The sequence below is a fragment of the Haliotis asinina genome, chromosome 6 (assembly GCF_037392515.1).
Source record: "Haliotis asinina isolate JCU_RB_2024 chromosome 6, JCU_Hal_asi_v2, whole genome shotgun sequence".
NCBI lineage: Eukaryota > Metazoa > Mollusca > Gastropoda > Lepetellida > Haliotidae > Haliotis > Haliotis asinina.
The window spans coordinates 59921322-59941354 of NC_090285.1; the positions used below are offsets into that span (position 1 = coordinate 59921322).

At 38.9% G+C, this 20033-nt stretch overlaps 1 protein-coding gene across 1 annotated transcript in view; it reads left to right on the forward strand.

Moving 5' to 3' along the window:
• Window positions 1-20033, forward strand: part of LOC137286178 (fibronectin-like) — a 263485-nt gene that overhangs the window by 14873 nt on the left and 228579 nt on the right. Inside the window, exons 3-9 of the mRNA XM_067817877.1 lie at window positions 6500-6631; window positions 8339-8482; window positions 10347-10634; window positions 11737-11883; window positions 12320-12607; window positions 13247-13399; window positions 16830-17114. Coding sequence (XP_067673978.1) covers window positions 6500-6631; window positions 8339-8482; window positions 10347-10634; window positions 11737-11883; window positions 12320-12607; window positions 13247-13399; window positions 16830-17114 — 1437 coding nt within the window. The remainder of the gene's footprint in view (window positions 1-6499; window positions 6632-8338; window positions 8483-10346; window positions 10635-11736; window positions 11884-12319; window positions 12608-13246; window positions 13400-16829; window positions 17115-20033) is intronic.

Here is a 20033-nt window from a genome sequence, read left to right on the forward strand (position 1 = left end):
CACGGCTTGGACTCTGTATTGTTCACAAATGAGTCCAGTTACAGTTTCCGTGACGTTAGGGTCTGTAATGGTAAGTGTAATGGTATAGGATTTTATCAACTCATGGAAGAACATATCTCAATCGAGAAAATGCTCAGTTCCTTTTGCAAATGCAGGCACCTCACAATACACCCGTATAATGTCTGCACACATGTTGCACGTGTTGAAAGAGATGTTTTGAGGCATCATTCAATGCAAACAGGAGGAGGACAGGATCAGAAAGAATAATATGCAAACCTCTTCGCGAATATTAACTTACTACATATGTAAAGTTTATGCTACATCTAAGTAATAATGATTTTTTCGCGTGCAAGTAAAAGCAGAAAAGCACGTGGCATTGATCGTTACCAAAAGACAAACGTCGTGTTAAAATGTTGTCATTCTATTTTGACTGGAAAAGTGGAAATCACCCTGCCACGACTGAGTGCCGAAACATCGCCATAGGCCGACTTGAAGCTGGGGAGTTGCTGTCTACTGTTGCCCGACGTTTCGACTTTCATCGGAGCACCATTATTTCACATTTGGGATCGTTTCCTGCCGACCAAATCCGCCCAAGATTGCCCAAGAAGCGGGTGTACAAGAATTATCGCGCAAGCCTAGGATCGCTACATCCGGAGTGCTTACTTGCGCCAGCGTCTTGTCACAGCCGTGAAGACTGCACAACACATCCCTGGTTTTAGAAAACTTCCGACCAAACATGAGCATGAGCGAAGTCCTTGCATGTCACATGCTTCCGATGACCTGACAGAAGGAGGTGTTCCAGCATGACAACGTTACTTCACATACAGCACGCGTCAGGGTCCGCTGCTTTGGCAATTCTAGTCTAGTCAGTGTCTTGCCATGGTCTTCTCGATCACCAGATCTAAGCTCCATAGAACACCTATAGGATGAACTCGACTGTCGTCATCATCCAAACCCGCCTCAGACACAACTGACCACCGCATTGCACGAAGGGTGATCAGTCTGTGCCGAGTCGGTGCCGTGTAGAAATTACTGCCAATGTGGTCATTCAAAGTACTGACCTTGACGCCCATCATGTGAAATTGCATGAAATACTTGTTCTTAACTAACGCAACACATGCTTCTGACTATGGCTTATGCAGTTCTGAAAGGCGCATCTTCACATGTGATAAGATAAGACTCTGTTTATTGGTTAAGATATTTTTAACAATCAATAACAACTCTGTATTAGAATCATCTTCTTTCATGATATATCGGTATAATGGTGGGAGAGCCGACTAAGGCGCCGACAGTAAGCGAAAGGTGTCGGTCTCGATCCCCACTTGTGACCGGGTGTAAAAAAAGAAAACCTTGGGACTCACACTGCTTGCAGGCTCTGTCGGTGTTGTTGCGTGGATATATACGCAATATAAATATCCCACAACACTATTAATGATACATACCCTCTACATATATACTTTACATACATACCCTCTTCTTACCTTTTATTGTACAAACCCTTGAGCTACAGCGAAGCGAGTCGTGACTGTATTGTCTTATTTGTGTTTTGTTCTAATTCCATGGCCAGTCTGTGCAGGCCTCTCCATCACGGGATATGTCTGGAATGAAATATTAAAAAGCCTACACTTTGGTTTGTTCTGCTAATATTTTTAAATTGGTGGACACTGGCATCGTCCTCCTCAGTTGTGGTTTCCATAACACCCCATCTTCGCTTGCACCACCGCCAATAGTGGTAACAACAAGAACTATCGACAACGTTTCTTTTATTGTTACACAACCCCTTCCTCCTCATGATAACGTGTACACATGCGTGGTTTTGTCAGTAGTGGGAAATGAGGGACTAGAGAATAAGCAAAGTATTCGTGAATTTCACAGAGGTTATCTTGATATTCATGACTAGTCCATAACATGATTTATATAATTATGGTATTGTATACACATGTTCAGTTTCAGAAGTGGAATATGGAGCTAACTGTGATAGCATGAGACAGTGTAGAACCACCAATGCAATTTGTTCTGGAACCGGAAAATTGTGTGAATGCACATTCAATTTCAGAAGTGGTTTACGGTGCTAACTGTGTTAACAGCACACAGTGTAACACCAGCAATGCAATTTGTACTGGAAAAGGCATATGTGGGTGCGCTGACACTAACTACTACAACGCGGCCAGTGATGCCTGCGCTCAGAGTAATGTTTCTGACCTTTGTGTTTAACCTCCTCTAACTATACTTGATAGCACACACTTCTAGTGAATTGCCCATCTCTGGTTACCTTGCTTGCCACCTTGATTTTACGGCGAGTGTTTCTTTTTATCAGAAGTAGCGCCATGCACTTTATCCTTCTCAACATGCCTCATAGTAAATGCATATAATTGTTATGTAATTAGATTTTATATTGTCTTTAATACGTTCAAAGTATATCATGTAAATGTCAACAAAGGGCATTTAGGGGGCCATTGAAATGTCCATTTTTGAAAGCGACCTTAATGTTTTTCAAGTAAATTGTATACTCAAACAAACAGAAGGAATAATAACACAATGATGTGTACTGATGGATAAAGGGGACAGAGTTACTTCTGCCTTCTTGAGAAATATTCCTTCTGTTCTTCACATGGTACAAGCTCTTGATTTGATGCCAATTCAGTTGAGGTTGTCTTTGATGAACATTTGCAGCAGACTCCTCTATACTGTTTGGTATAACCAGGACCGGCCCATCCTCGGCTTATTAAAGCCAATAGTGGTCACAGACTATATGGACAAACAACGAACCACTATTTTTCTTTCCATTGTAGGAACTGTTTACATTTACCTAGTCCCTATCTATTCACCTGCACCTGGTAGTCCCTATCTATACACCTGCACTCAGAGCAATGTTTTAGGCCTTCATATTCAACCTCCTCAAATTAGACTTGATAACACATGTGTTCCACTTCCAGTGAATTGGCCATCTCATGTCACCTTGTTTACCACCTTGTTTCTATCTTCTATTAGCAGTAACGATAGGCACTTTATCCTTCTTAGCATAATATAATATATGCAGATATATGGTCTATTAATAGATTGACCTTTGCCTACTGCAATGGGCAGCGTCTCTATGCCTGCCCTTCACAAGACATAAGAGATAGGAAATGAACTGAAATTCTGCAACGGCTTACAACCTGATCAGAAAGAGTCGCTAACTTTAGTTTAGTTTGGCAATCGTTGGCGAACATTTGCAACGCCAACACCCGTTCTTCCTGGATCATGGCCTATTTTGGAACCAAATAGGTCAACGTTAGTTGGTTTCTTACCCTGCCGTCTCCATCTTGATACCAAGTATGTGTTTTTGTTAATCATTTTGCTATAATGAAGGTTTTGGTGAAGAAGGGACCAACCAAAATATATATTTCATTTGCACATTAAATATCTCTGTTGCAACTAGGTGTATATATTGTTTATGGAGATGACCGTGAGTGGTACTCCTTTCCCATCTAGTAAGGGCATAGATTTCACTCCAGATAGCATGTCAGTCATCACAGATAGTAGTTATTCATTGCTTCCACGTGTGTTTAGTTAGCATAGAAGAACAAGTAACCGATGCCTTCCATTCTAGAAACTACATATGTTTACCTCAAACACTGAATTTGAGAATTCTTGTGTAATTTGTGTTTTTGGGGTTGCTGTTTTGGGTTTTTCGCTTTTCAGATAATTGTCTTGAGGGTCTCTGTGTACAGAATATATTACCTTTTCCAGTTTACCTTTTAAAAGTATTGTATTTAGATGTTCAGTTTCAGAAGTGTTTTATGGAGCTTTCTGTATTAAGTACGTCAAGTAAATTACCAACCTCTTGCTACTTGTGTACACCTGTTGTACTGCCATAGCTATTTTCTGGAGGCCTCTCACCACAAGATGTATCGGGAATAAAATGTTATAGCACCTACAGCATAATCAGAATAGTCGGTAATGCAAATTCTGTGTGAGCAATCTGTGACATATATTTGCACTATCATCCTCTATACTATTTTTCAATATCTGAACCGCACCACCCTCGGTTTTATCAACGCCAATAGTTGTCATGTACAACGTTAATTTTTTTCTCTTGATACCACGTTCATGTAGGAGGTGTTGTCAAAGATTTGTTATGATGAAAGCTTTAGAAAATATGGGACTAGTGAATCACCAAAGTATACTCGAATGGCACCCCGAATGCAACCCTGTTGCAACTAGATGTACATGAACAATTGCAATTGCTTATGCAGTTAATAGTGAAGAGTAATTCTTTGGCATGTAGTAAGAGTATGATCCAGATAGATTTGACTCCAGATGTTCCGTCAGTCACACAGATTCTAGGTGTTCAGTAATTTCAAACGATTTCAGTTAGCTAAATAGAACAACTAACCCATGTTGTCGTTCGATTGTGTAAATTGTGTACGTTTATCTAATGACCGAATTTGTAGAATTCGTGTGCATTGTGTTTTGAGGATTAATATTTGTGTTTAGGTATCACATTGCAGACATTTGTCTCTAGAAACCCTATTTACAGTATATACTACATTTACCATTTTGTCCTTTAAAAGTAATGGCTTATTATTTGGAATGGCTTTAAAGCCTATGCAGTTAGTTCTCTCTGTGAGTTTAAAGGTAAAGTCAACTCAGCAACATATGATACAGTGTCAGCAACAAAGGGAGCTCAGAGACATCAAACTGTCAACTCCATCAAGCTATCATGCCATTCATCAGACTGCAAAGCTTGATCTATAAAGTATTGCATTCACATATTCAATTTCATAAGTAGTTTAAGGAGTTATCTGAATTACGTACGTGAGGTTGCCGTGGTATGCATAACCAATGCAAAGCATGAAGTATATTGAATTGTTTCCACATATTTAATTTCAGAAGTGGTTTACGCAGGTAACTGTGATAAAAGTAAACAGTGTGTTACCACCAATGCAAGTTGTAATGGATCAAGCATATGTGCATGTGATGACACTCACTACCACGACACAACCAGCGACATCTGCACTGAGAGTAATGTTTCAGACCTTACTGTTTAGCCTCCTCAGCCTCCTCAGCCTAGGATTTCAAAACAGTTGTCTTCCAGTTCCTCACCTTGCTTACCACCCAGCTTGCATAGAGGATAGTCCTTCTAGCACTAGTAGCGCCATGCACGTTATCCTTCTCTGCGTTGCACATAGTAAATACATATAAATGTTCTGTTATTAGACCTGCCAGTGCTACGTGTAAAATATGACATTCAAAATGGCAATAAAACTATGAAGAAGTCATGGGACTGGTTTTCATAAAACAGACCTACTGTTTTCAAGAATATTGTCTACTCAAGCATAAATAGCATATAATAACACAGTGGTATATACTGATCCAGTTGCTTCTGCCATCGTGGTTCCAGCAGATAACATGGGCACTGTATGTCCTCTAGTATGTTGACCTGTCTTCAGTTGCTAGTGTTCTATTGCCTGTTTTTATATCTTAATGTCCTAAATAGCGTGTACATTCAAAAGACATGCCATCTCTAACTGTGATAGTCTAGTTCTTTTACTGTCCTTCGCAGGAATATTTTTAAGATTTTGATATTATCTGACTATTATTTGAATGTCACCCTTTTAGTCACGATATGGCTGAAATGTGGCCAAAGTGACTTTACACTTTAACTCACTCACCCTTCTTGGCAAATGTTCATTCAGTACCTCGTGTGGCACAAACCCTTCATTTAATACTGCAAAAAGGATCTTCACTGCTTTGTTAATAGTCTTGTGTACAACTGTTGTACATCCATGGTTAGTTTCAGCGTGCATCTTCCGACGGAAATATTTGGAATTAAGTGTTCTCACGTCAACAGCACGATAAAAAAATCAATAACGCTAATTCAGTTGGGACAGTTTTTGGTGTACATATGCAACTGCATCCTCAACACAGCTTTCCATCATTAATGCAGTTTTCCATCTTAATATCAAGTACATGTATGGGGTTTTGTCAATGTTTTGTTATGATGAATATTTCAGTATATAAATGATTAAACAATAACCAAAGTGCACTTGAACTGCCCTTTGAATGTCTATTACATATCGATGTAATGTATATGAATAATGTTTATGCAATCAATAGTCAATGGTACTTCTTTGGTAAGTAGGTATATATCTATCCGCATAAAAAGCATTTCACTCCTCTAAATGTTATGTCAGTTATCATACATACTAGTTCTTGGATGCTTACAAAGCATTTACCTTGACGCAACAACTAATGTGTGATTTCGTTCACTTCCAGGAACTGTATATCTAATCACCAAACCCTAGTATTTACTTTACATTCTGCTTTCAGGATTAATGTTTGGAATTTCTGTATTGTGCTTCAGACATGCATCTGTTTCAGGAAACTCTGTTTACTGAAGATACAACATTTTAAAGTTATATCTTAAAAGTAATGACTAGACATTTAGAATCTGTCAGAATATGTATAACAAATAATAAAGTATACTGTATTGTATGCACATATTTAATTTCAGAAGTGGTTTACGGAGATAACTGTGATAACCCTACACAGTGTCTTACCACCAATGCAATTTGTAATGGATTCAACATATGTGCATGTGATGACACTCACTACTACGACGCAGTCAGCGACACCTGCACTCAAAGTAATGTTTCAGACTTTGCAGTTTTTAGCCTCCTCAGATTTGATCATATCAGAGTTCCAGTTCCCTTGAATTTCACGTCTCAGATCACCTTGCTTGCCACCTTGCTTGTACGAAGACTATTTCTTCTATCAGCAGTAGCCCCAGGCACTTTATCCTTTATCAGTGGATTTCGGCGTTGAAGTACAAACCTTACACAGTGTGCTAACAAAAATGCAATATGTAATGGATATTCGGCTTTTGTATATCTACTGATACTCACTACAACAAGAAAGAGCGTCAGACAGAGCGTTCGTAAGGTTTTTTACTCATGGTTAACATGCCACAATAAAAGCTTAGAAAACTTTATGATTGACTTGCGGAGAACATTTTCAAATTTGTCACATTGGTAACAAACGTACCATATCTGATGAAATCCACTGCATTGACCTCTACAACACGGTCTTGTTTATGTTTAGGTTGTCAGGCCTTCGTGTGTGCTTGTGACAAGTGTTACAGTGTTATGGTGATTCATAAACACATGATCACGATATTGTCACTCACTATGCCTTTATCATGGGTTTCTTACAGATATCGATAGCATTAGCTTTTAGAATTGGTCTGGTCTAACATGTCACTGAACATGTTAAATTCTGTTCACAGCTGGTTTAAATAGACGTCGACTTACTTGCGTCAAAGGATTCATAACTAATGGATGATTACACATGTTCAGCGCACAGAAGGAAGTACGGGCATTATATCATATAGTAAATTTGTTGAAAACGACGAGGAGCTTAGAATTCAAATGGTGGTATTTCTACAGTCTTCTTTTATTAGAAATTGTCTATTTCCAAGTGATATGCACAACACATATAATGACATAGTGGTGCTATTTGAATTCAAGTGAGATGACACCTCGATATTGATTTACGTGTTTCCAAGAAAGGTTACATGTGGGTTTTTTTTATTTCGGTACGATGGTGTGGGCCGTCAGCCCTGGGTACAACATGGGCCATAAGCAGTGATACATATTCTGACAAAGTACTTATACAAGTGCTTCAAGGCGGATATTTGAAGCATGGAAGATACAGCAGCCCATATACAATTATATAAAACTACGTACAAGTGTTGTAAGGCGAGATTTGAGGTATGCATATGGAAGATATAACATTAATTAACTCGCCAACAAGCATACCTACCCTCTTATTATCTTCGATCTTCTGTACCTGCCGATCTATTTTTCCCATCCAAATAACTTCAAGTTTGCATACTGTACCAACCGTCTTCCTGAACCATTCTTCCAGCTTACATGAATATGTGTGTTGTATGTGAGTGCGTGCGTGCGTGTGTGTTTGTGTTTGTCTACTTGTACCTACCTCTGTAACTATCTCTTCATTGTTTATACCATACACTGGTTCTCTAAAACTGAATTAGAACATGTCACGTGTCAGATATGTGATAACTACATATAAATTTGATCTTAATGGTATTTTCCTAACAGGTTTTGATTACACAGCAAGTAGCACTATTTGAAAACAGATGTTAGCGACAAAACGATAACGTGAATATATAATGTTAAAATATTAGAATTGTCGTAAGGTTATGGCGCATGGGAAATATCTAGAAATCTTGTTTATAATAATTTGAACTTCTGTGATGTCTATAATTTGTGTCATGGATTTTTGCGGACTATTCATAACTGTATGTGATGAATGCAATTGGACATTTCAGAACAAGCATTCGGCGGTGCATGTACTGATACATCCCAGTGTGACACGACCTCAGACACCAACATTGAGTGTATACAGACTGTAACGGACAAGAAGTGCCTCTGTAAGAATGGGTTGTATAGGCCCAATACATCTTGCGTTCAAAGTAAGTATTAAGTATTACCCATGATCGTTTACGCCCTTGGATCGATTAGATAAAATATAAATGAATGAAGTCAGTTCTTCAGTTAACAAATGTGTCTCTTGCCACGTAAATCTTGGTTATAGAAACATTTACAGCTGCCAATCATTGATACCACTGGTTGTGGGAACGTTTATGAAAATGTATTTCTCTTCCGTAAATTGAATTTCTCCGTCAACGAATCTTATGGAAGTACACTCAGATCTCAGGTTCATATTATATTTTCGTTAAAGTTCCTAGGCGTTTATATGAAATTATTTCTACTGGTTTTGAGTGTGCGGATGTTCTCAAGAATATTCCCCTTCGACACATGTTATATAATTACTAGAACGTCGGTTTTGTCGCTTTTTGATCCCTTATTATGTCAAGATATAAGTTGTGAAAGAGCACTTAAATTTCTTTTAAAAATGTACATACAGTTCTGATGGTAAAACATGAATGTGTAAAGATACAGAAATTGCATCCAAAATATGGCAACATGGTGTATATGCATTCGTGGCAAAATGTCTTCCTTTTTATAAAAAAATTACCTTTGATACTTTATATGCAACGTGACATTTACATGTCATGTTGACATATGTGTGTTGATAAGTCAACAGACGTTGTCATTCGCCATTCTATTGATCCTTATTTGCTCTTCCTTCACACTTTTTGTAAATTCAGTGAGATTGCCACAATGGTGAAGCATTCACCTGTCAGGCAAGTCGTTAAGGTTCGTTCCCCCAAGTGGGTGTACTGAATAAAGCCAGCAGCTGGTATTTTCCCATTGTCATTCAAAAATGGTATTCTGATATTAATGTTGATAAACAGGTTTTGGAGATATGAAAACAAATAAATTCTGTAAAATTCTAGGTATATATGCTGCGTCAAAAACTAAAGAAACGCATTGATAAAACATATAACACTCCGCGGATATATCTAAACTGAGGCAAATACCTATATTAAGTCATCACGTAGCTATAGTATCAGTAATTATTGTCGAAGTGACTGGTATAATCGGCAAAGTTATATTTCGATTATGTAACATGGGAACGTTAACACATGTAACATGCGATCAGGCGTTCCCCTGTTGAGGCGTTCTACCTCTGGTTCTAAGCACATCGAGAACACAGTTCATGGATTTTCGTACACATGCACATGTGTCACACCGACAGTGTTTTTTCTCAATGAAAATTTCGTTTCTGTTAGAAGGGGCACAACATGTCCTCGTCGTTTGAGTGATTGGGTTAAATGTAAAATCCCATCGGCTGCATTTAAGCTATTTCGTTACTATAAGATGTATACAGTTATCATAAATAGACTGAAACTAGGATAAGCTGCCAACAAAGCACAGCAAAACATCACGATTATCAGAGAATCGTTCTAAACCTGCTGTGTAACCAGGCTACAGATCAATGTTCAGTCACCATACCAGGGAATGTAGGAACATATGGTGCTTCGACTACCTGCTTAGTACCCCAGTTGGATTTACAACAGTTGAATAATTAGGTACAGCTTAACAACTTAACGAACATTGACACCGTCGGACCGCTGTAAGTACGCACTTGAGAATATCGCATCTACCTGAATATCTTCTTAAATCAGACCTGTTCACAATCACCTCCCTTCATGAGAGCACTGTTTACGACTAGCAATGGCATTTGAACATGCATATTTTCATATAATCCACTAACCTACAAGACAAACCAAAGTATATGTACGAAACACATATGACGAAGACATATAATCACTACTCTAAGGCAGACTTTCACAATCCTTTATAACACTTATCGAAGATATTAATTGGTGGCCTTTCCAGTGTTATCAGTGTTAATGTGTATACTTTCAGCTGGCCCATTAAAACCCACTATCGCAGGGACACCAGCTATAGGAACGGGTAATATTGACATCACCTGGACCAATACCGATGCCACTGGCGAGTACACATCCAACTATACAGTAACGTGGTCTCAAGGAACTCCCGGATCTCCAGCATCTGTTCCTGCAAGCCAGAAGAGCTACAACATCCAGTCTTTGTCTCCAGGAACAAGATACACTGTCACAGTTACACACACCATCACACGGGGCGGCAGGAGTCAGACGATTGACTCGGATTCCCGGGAATTTACAACATCAAGTATGCAGTTTTGTAGTTTAGCCATCAGTTTTATCCCACCAAGACATAAATAGCCACGTTTTGTATTCACTACCTGACAACTGATAGGTACTATTTTTACTTTGTGTAACGCTAAACATTTCTGACATATATTTTTGTGATTAATATGTTCCTTAAGAATCATTTAACTCTTGCAAGATCAATTCATGGTTAATTGCCTGTTATGACCAGCAGAAGACAATGAAAACAGTTTTTTGTTTTTTGTTTTGAGGTAATGCGTATGGTATATGACTACCACTTGGGTTTGGTGGATTCCAAATAATTGGCTTGAAACATCACAACTCTGTGACCATTTTTCACAACACAGTATGAATTCTTGTAGTTCATCAGTGGCCTGCAAGTGTTGAGGTGCAGGTCACTTTACCGTGTTAGCTGCAACATGCTGCTTTGTCATCAAGAGAACATGTAGTACAGCACCGATGGTGGTTTCTGTTATTGGAGTTCTGTATCGTATCCCCGTGCAACAGGCTGCCTGTTCACCATCGCGTTGACAACCCGCGATAGCAAATAACACTTTGTTGCGACGTGCAACCTTTTATCAATATTCCCGCCATCGTTACGCTAGGAAAAGGTCTCACACGTTGTATCCGTATAAGGAATCGTCCCCTTGCAATTGTCCTTGCCGTCCATATAACATGTGGCTGGTCAAACAGATATCATACCTCTTGTTGTTTGTAACCATGCATATTTTCGAAATATTCGAGATCTAAAACTTTCGATTATGATAGTATTCCATTACAACGCAACCTGCAGTATCTAATGTGAAGCTATTGGTTGTAATACTTCACGAAACTTTCAATAAAGCATTATGGGGTCTCAATATCGTTATCTAAGGGCGTATGTCTCAGAACTAAAGCATGTTTACTTATGGATGCCACACCACTTTGCTCAAAAGCTGTTTGTTCCATAATTTTTTTAAAACGTTTGATTTAGAGGTGTACGGCACTGTCAACTATTCTGCAATGCATTACCAAAGATCATGTAGACACGCGCGAAAGAGGGGCCACACTTTCTCAAATGCAGTTCTTTTCACTGCTGTATTGATATCACACGTTACTTTCAGGGCAAATATTTGGTGGAGTATGTACTGGTATAGACCAATGCGACACCTCTGTAACGAATATCGAGTGTGTACAGACTACAGTGACAGAGAAGAAATGCCTCTGTAAAAATGGGACGTACGAGTCATCAGCATCATCTTGTACGGAAAGTAAGTATTGTATGGGAGTTCCTTTACTTACATCTTAGTTTTTTTGTACGGAATCTTCAGTTCAACGGTGCATCTTGTTCTATAAACCGAGATATAACTGACGCATACGGCACTTATAGATGTAACAGTATACTGTTTCTGACATCGTGCTGTTGTACTTTACTTTTGCTTGACAATACTACGACGATTCGTACCAAACGTCCCATTGTAATACAATGAAGAAGCTCTCACTAATAAAATATCTTGCCTCTGTTCTAAAATATCATTCAAACAGATGGTTCACGAATACTGATGTTCATAAATATAGCAGGGTTTTTCATCTCTTTTCAAAGACATACATAACTATGCCTTTATAGCCAAAATTCTTGTAGGTGATAATTATCCTCGATGGTAGGTGTTTGCTTTCATTTATCAATGTCACTATCTCTGCTTTCAGCTAGCCCACTAAAACCGACCATCACAGGGACACCGACCACAGGCACATTCAATATTTACATCAGTTGGACCAATACCGATGCCAATGGAGGGTACACATCCAGCTATGCAGTAACGTGGTCTCCGGGAACTCCAGGATCTCCTCCAGCATCTGTTCCTGCAAACCAGAAGAACTTCAACATCCAGTCTCTGTCTCCAGGAACGACATACACTGTCATAGTTATGCACACAATCACACAGTACGGCAGGAGTCAGACGATTACCTCAGACCAAAGGACATTTTCAACAAGTAGACAAGTTACACTTCTTCACTCCCAAAATTGTCACAACTTGACCACAGATTAGGTTTATCAGTTTAAAACTCGAATGTAGTCTTTTGACTTAAGATCTTAACAAATGGCAGTAAAACACTCGTTCGTTGTTACTGAAGTCAAGGAGTGCGTGTGAACGGATATTGGCTTCGGTCTTCCATTTTCCTACCAGGGACACTTTGTATGCAAAGTAACACAACAGATATCAGAGGTGTTATGGCATATGTATGGTACTATGACCTGCAATATATGTAACTTTACAAGTAGGAATATACGTTCTTAAAATGATGAGGATTTTGCTTATTATTTTCTTTGGTCTGGTTATTGCCTTCCTTTAATGCGTGTTGGTACAGTCGTCTGGGGTCCCACAATTCCCCATGCAGACAGAAACCTATGACCATGACTTCGTGTTAGGCACGACGACGTTTCTGCGTTTGTCTAAGCTATAATTACGTTCAGGGGTTTTACCAAGGGGATAAATGTCCTAGAAATCTATCACAGTTCAAAGTACAAACAAATTCACTTCTTCCATTAGTTTGTTTAATACCTGTTTAACGAGCGTTCACCGCGCACCCTATGTGTCAGGTCGTTTTGTGCTGCCATCATGTTACTTTCAGAACAAGTCTTTGGTGGTGACTGCAGTAATCAACTCTTGTGTGACAGCACTACAGACCCCAGCATTGAGTGTACACCGACAACAGGGCCAAACACGAAGTGCCTTTGTAAAGATACGATGTATAATCCATCATCATCAGTACCGTGTACGAACAGTAAGTTGGAGATGGTTGAGTTCTTACTTTTAGTTGTTGACATCTATAAATGTTCCATGTAAGTGTATGTAATTAAATAGGTTTTGCAGGGAACGAAGACTGAATTACAAATGTGAGCAGCACCTAATATGCTGCGCATCTTTTCATCTGACATGCATGTCAAATGTCAGTAGCAGGATTCTCGTAGTTTTTATTATCAAATGATATCTGCTCAGGTACTTCACAAAATCACAGCAAGTATGCGTGAACACCATTATTAATGTCCTACAAAATATGTTTCTTATTGTTGGACAGTTGGGTAGTCTAGATGTTAAGTTGTTCACTCGTTGTGCTGAACACCGGGTTCGATTTCCCACATGGGCACAATGAGAGAAGACCTTTTAATGTGTTCACCGTTGTGATATTGATGGAATATTGCTAATAGCGGCGTCAACCTAATCTCACTTTCCCTACACTTATATTTTGTATGTGAAGAACAATTCGGAATGTTAGTGACACTGACAAAAGGAGAAATTTCAGTAGTCTTGTCACCCGGTTCAGGGGTGAGAACGGCTAAGTTAATCGAATGTCGCAAAAGTAGCGAACTGTTTCCCCTGGCAAGTCCGGGACACCTTTTCTCCCTTTGCTCTATACCCGCACGTGTGGGACACCTTTTCTCTCTTTGCTCTATACCCGCACGTGTGTCATGAACGGGTACTTGAGTGGGTGTCTACGATCCTCTCTCTCGTTTGGAGTGAGTGTGGGCGTATGGTTTTAGAGTGCTTTTAGTAGAAATGGGCTTCACAGAGCGCCCCCGTGTGAGTCTCAAACCCAAGTCAGTCTTAACAAAATACAGGTGCGTTGAACAGGATTCCGAGTGCGTTCAGTGTCACCGCAAGTCACTTATAATATGTCTGTTGCCATGCACACGTCTTCAATTTCCACTTGCCTAAGGTGCCGTAATTCGCGAGGAAGAGTTGTGTCCCTTGGATAAGACACCCTATATATATTTCTGAGTTAGTCCAGACTTCACACTCTCTAACAAAAGATGCGGTTCTTTTTCATAAACATTATGTTGATGTCCCTCATTGTCGCAACGTTTCCGGAGACTGTTGATACATTTCTATGAGTAAACATTTTATTTCCGTGTTACTTTATAGTGGTCCTATATTTCACCACATGTTGCTCTCTATATTTCCCCATATGTAAGAGACCTAATGTTCACGTGGGCCCAGTACAACTCACAACCACATGGTTCACTGGGTCTGCTACTCCACGCTTCGACACTGACCTCGGCAATGGCTACCGGATGTTTTATGTTCACGATGTCATGACAATAGCGAGCTGACAAGAAATATCAATGCACATGCTGGTGTTGAAAATGGTGTGTGTGTGTGTGTGTGTGTGTGTGTGTGTGTGTGTGTGTGTGTGTGTGTGTGTGTGTGTGTGTGTGTGTGTGTGTGTGTGTGTGTGTGTGTGTGTGTTGTGTTGTGTGTGTGTGTGTGTGTGTATGGTATGTATGTACGTATGTATCGGGATATCAACATTTCTAGACAACATCGATCACTTGATTGTCTGGTTTGTTTACAGGCCAGCGTAGAAGGATAACAATGGTGCTGCATGGCTATAAATGATAAGGAAGTGCAATATAACCGGTGTACCTGTATTAACCGGTCCAGACGCGAAAACGATACGCATTGCGGTACGCTGAGGGAAAAGCGGTATTCTGACATGCATTCGGAAAAATTCGTAAAACTCGGAAACCTTCGGAAATTTCCGTTTTTGTTATGCGTTTGTTGTAAAATAGAGACTTCTATCAATTAATGACCATTGATATCTGATAGATCAAGTTGCTATCTAAATTCTCGGGGCTTTCGTGAGAGTACAGAAACTAGTTCAAATACGTAACCACTGTGTTGATATTAAATTGTTCTTTTTCCTGTTACATTTGTGTCAAATATTATTTACATGTATATAATATTTTGTCATGAATCAAAGGTTTTGTTAAAGCTTGATCAAGCTTGGTGATTGTTTTGTGTTTTTACTTTACAAATCAACCATGTATCGATCAGAAGCAGTTGTTTTTCCTTAAAATATTCTTGCAATATATTGCAATACATATTTCCTTATATGCTTTTACACTGCAATATATCGCAATATGAAACTTTTCTGCAATACCCACCTCTAATAAAAACATACCATTGCAGGAACATTATGTGAATGACGAGTGCTAATGTGAGGGTCAATAAGTACTTGATGTCATTACTTGTTTTCAGCGGTACACTCATAATGTTTGACAGCTATTTTTACTGTACATCAAATGGAATCCGTGTCTGAGAATAATCAGGATTCTAAGGATACTTTTGCACTGACGCCTTTTGTTTGAAAATTTGACGCAAGAACGATGAGAACAATGAGATGAGAAGATTTGTCATGTTTTCTTTAGATTATATCTATATCACTACTCGTAGAAGAAGTTAATACTCTTTAAATATTTTACTACATTTGCATGCACGCTATATTTGTGTGTGTTTTGGCGTCTGTTTTAACATTATCTACTGCAGTTTCGTTTGTTTTTTTAAATGCAGTGCATCTTTGTAATGCTGTATACTTGACGGCGCATGCGTCTTAGTAGGCCTGTTAAAATAGTGTGATGCTAAATGCAGTAAGAGGATGTTATATTATGTTATGTTATCGATGAAGCAGCCATGTTCAGTGAATTCTTTGTGCATGAATGTTGTCGTATGTGAATAATAGTACAGTATAATAGAAAGAGATATCTGCGGGAGTATTCAAAATAGGCCACAGATATATGGATGACCCTGTGAGTGTTGTTGGGTTTTCAGGTTTTAGGGATGCATCCATGTAATATAAAAAAATGTTACCCGTTTATAAGGATAGACAACACCGGGTATCCTTTTACAATATTTCCTTAAATTGGACTTTTTGGGGGATAAACGTGTATTTTATCTTTATAACATTTCTTTATGTAGCTTTCACATCTTTGTTTATTTAACACGCCAATGACAAAATTCCCAAATGAATAAAAGACGGTCCTCTGTAGGTGAATTACGTTCGTAATGCCATGTCTTTTGGTTGAGGCACCTGCAAAACGTGCTGTCAAGGGATCAGAGATTATAAGAGTCAGGAAAATACTCATGACGATGTAGGTGCAATAATATATGTGACAGGGGACTGAGAATACATTTATCATTCATACCATTGTTGAAAGTGAATGTCCAGTCATGTGTGTGTGTTTATTCATGTTTATGGCCGTTAGCCAATATACAAGTACTTTTCAAAACATAATTCATACAAAATAATGACACATTCAGTGATATTCGCCTATTTACTATGAAATATATTTACATACTTTGGAGCATTAGTGTATCATTGTCCGTCATGATAGTGTGGGCATTTTTGTCAGTGATGTAAACATAATTATTTTCAGTTGGTCCACTAAAACCAGTCATCACAGATCCACCATCTACAGGAACAACTAATACTTACATCAGCTGGACCAATACCGATGCCACCGGAGGGTACACATCCACCTATACAGTAACGTGGTCTCCAGGAACTCCAGCATCTCCAGCATCTGTTCCTGCAAACCAGAAGAACTTCAACATCCAGTCTCTGTCTCCAGGAACGACATACACCGTCACAGTTCGACACACAATCACACAGTACGGCAGGAGTCAGACGATTACCTCGGACCCAAAGACATTTACAACAAGTACCTAAGTTACACTTTTCCCTGTCATTATTGTCTCAACTTGATTCGTTATTAAGTTTATTACTTCAAGACTTGTATGTGCTTTTTTTGCACATCAGAAATACTCAAAACCTATGAGTGAAAGCTCGCACATTGGCATGGAAATCGGGCCGAGGGGTTTCACTCAGTCCAGTAGTTCTATCATCTAGTATTACCCCACAAAGACATAACTACTGACTTAAAGGCTTCTTGTATTCACAACCTGACAGTTGTGCCAGTATTACTTAAAAGTCAATAGGAAATCCTTTTGATTTCCGGAATTCTGTTTGCGACAATTTATTGGTGAAAAGTCATTCACGCACGCGTCTTAATGAAACCGTCATTAGTAATCTTCAAAAACCAATCGTTAACGTAGCCATCTGAAGAAAATCAAAACTGTAACACCGAGTTTTAGTGTTTTTGGTGTGATCTCTTTTTGTTGTTCTGTTTTATAATTAGAGGTTCAGGTGAATGTTTTAGCATTGCAACTCACATCATATGTAGTTGCTTAATTATGGTAGCTGTAACTTTTTAACCTTTGAGCAAGTGTGCATATGCACATATGGCATCTGTTGTCCTCGCTCATATTTAATTATTTCTATTGCAGTCTTCATTTTACACCTGCAATTAAGTTGTTGACTTAAGCAAGATATTGTATTAAAGTCTTACTTTGTGGTGTACCTTAACATGTATGTAACACTGAACTATATCAATTATTCATTACATTACATTACAATTTATATGTAAAGTTTTATAAATCACACAAACAGAATGAAGGGAGACAAATACAATTACACCCAACAATACTGAGGTATACCGTTATGCGTTTGGTGAATATGAATATGAATATGAATATGTTCAAAAGAACACTAAATTCACCGATTTCCATCTTATATTCCAATCATTATTTCATTCTAACATACAGCATCACTGGAGTATGTCCGCTGACATGGCTCTTTTGCTTTAAACATGTATTATCTCGTTTTCCTCCCGGTCTGATCCTGGGCCAAATGCTTCTGGTGTTGAATAGGGATAGGAACTACATAATGTTTATTTAACGGCTGTTTTTGTCACGCCACTCCTGTTCAGACGTTGTTTTACCACAGTTCACAGTGAAAAGTTAACACTTACCTTGTTCTTGCATGTGTTTATGTCGGTGTCAGGTTAGGGGTGTCACTAGATATCATTACCTACAGACACCCACTGACAAACACGTGCTTATGTCGTGACACAGTAAGCGTGAACGCTGCATTATCTGAATGTTTCTCATACGTGTTACTGAAAACTATATAAACCTTCAGCGAGACGAACTATAACCATGATTATTAAAAATGCATACAAGGTAAGTTCATTCACCCATGTTACGACACAATGCGGAAATCTATGGACATCAACTTGAGTATGTGATCAAACTAGTAGCTGTATATACTAAATCTGGAAATTGTGTCAACTTCAGCCATGTTAATGCCATGTTGGTAGAAAATCTTTACATGGCATAGATGCAGGGAATAAATCAAGTTCTAAGTGGGCAATATATCGGATGTAGGTTCCAATGTATATGATTACATATATGACTTTTATTCTGCTAATAAGCCATACGAACTGATTAATTACGTGTTGGTTTCACAAACGTCTCGAGTCCTTTGTCTTCCAGAAACGTTGATATATACTTCTACAATGTCACATTCATAACGAGAATATCTTTTCTGTTCTTTCATCACTATTACGCCATATTATGGACTGTCTCTGCAGACTTAGACTCAATGATTTCAGGGATTGGCTACAACGAAACCTGCACACAAGGTTTGTGTTACCATGCCAATGCCAGCTGTTACAGCGGAAGATGTCGCTGTGATCCGAGATTCCACCGAAGTACAACCTGTGTCAGCAGTAAGTGGTTTATATGGATGTCTATGCAGCTTTACACGTGAATTTCGGATTCTGACTGGCTCATTTCTAATTCGGCACAGTAGTATTCTGACTGAATCCAATGATAGCATGCGTGTGTAAGTTGCACCTGCAATATGCCGCTAGGTAGGATAAATGCTTGTCCATCGTCCATTCAGGTCCACGGGGTAGTTAACCCTCCATGTTAACCTGTGGATGAGTTATTAGTGTTCATGTACATTCGTCAAACCCTTTATCGTCATGGTCCCGAAATGGGGATGTCAGGAGCGACCCTCAGCATATTCGAGCCATTTTATTGCCCATGATCGGAAGTTTCTCTCTCAGTCGAAAATCGATGCCACTCGAGCTCGGTACATTCATCAACGTTTATTGCAGTTTTCTGGATGAACATGAACATTGCCAAGTTACATATGAATTAACAAATTCAACGGACCTCCGTCGGAATATCTGAAAGTAAATGATACGAAAATCACGCAAAATAGTCACGACTCCAGACATTGTGACATCGTCAGTATAAAATGCTAGGGCATTTTGAATATTACTTAACCCTAACAATGATCGAATTGCGTAATAGCGACTTTTTTTGTTGTGGAAATCACACGTAATAGCGATATTTCCGCAATAAATTCATTTGTCAAACCTCACTAACTGCATATTTTGCTGTTGTAACAGCTACACAAATTGCTTGAATGTTTCCACAACACAAGCGTATATCCGTATGGTATGGGCGAAAGAAATGCTGATGAGAATGAGGTACTTTGTTTTAGTTATGGTCTATCATGTTTGAATCAGACATTTGCATCACACCTTCATGACTTGGTGTGACAATGTTGAAAACATGTTTTTCTGGCAGTCTCTCCCTGCCTAATCTGCAGTGATTTTATCCACCAAGTTCTCATTGGTGAAAGATGTTTCCTGTATTGAAGTGAAGTGTTTCGTTTCTGTTCGTGTCAATTCAGTCAACCACCTTAAGCCTGTTACTGTGGCGGCCGA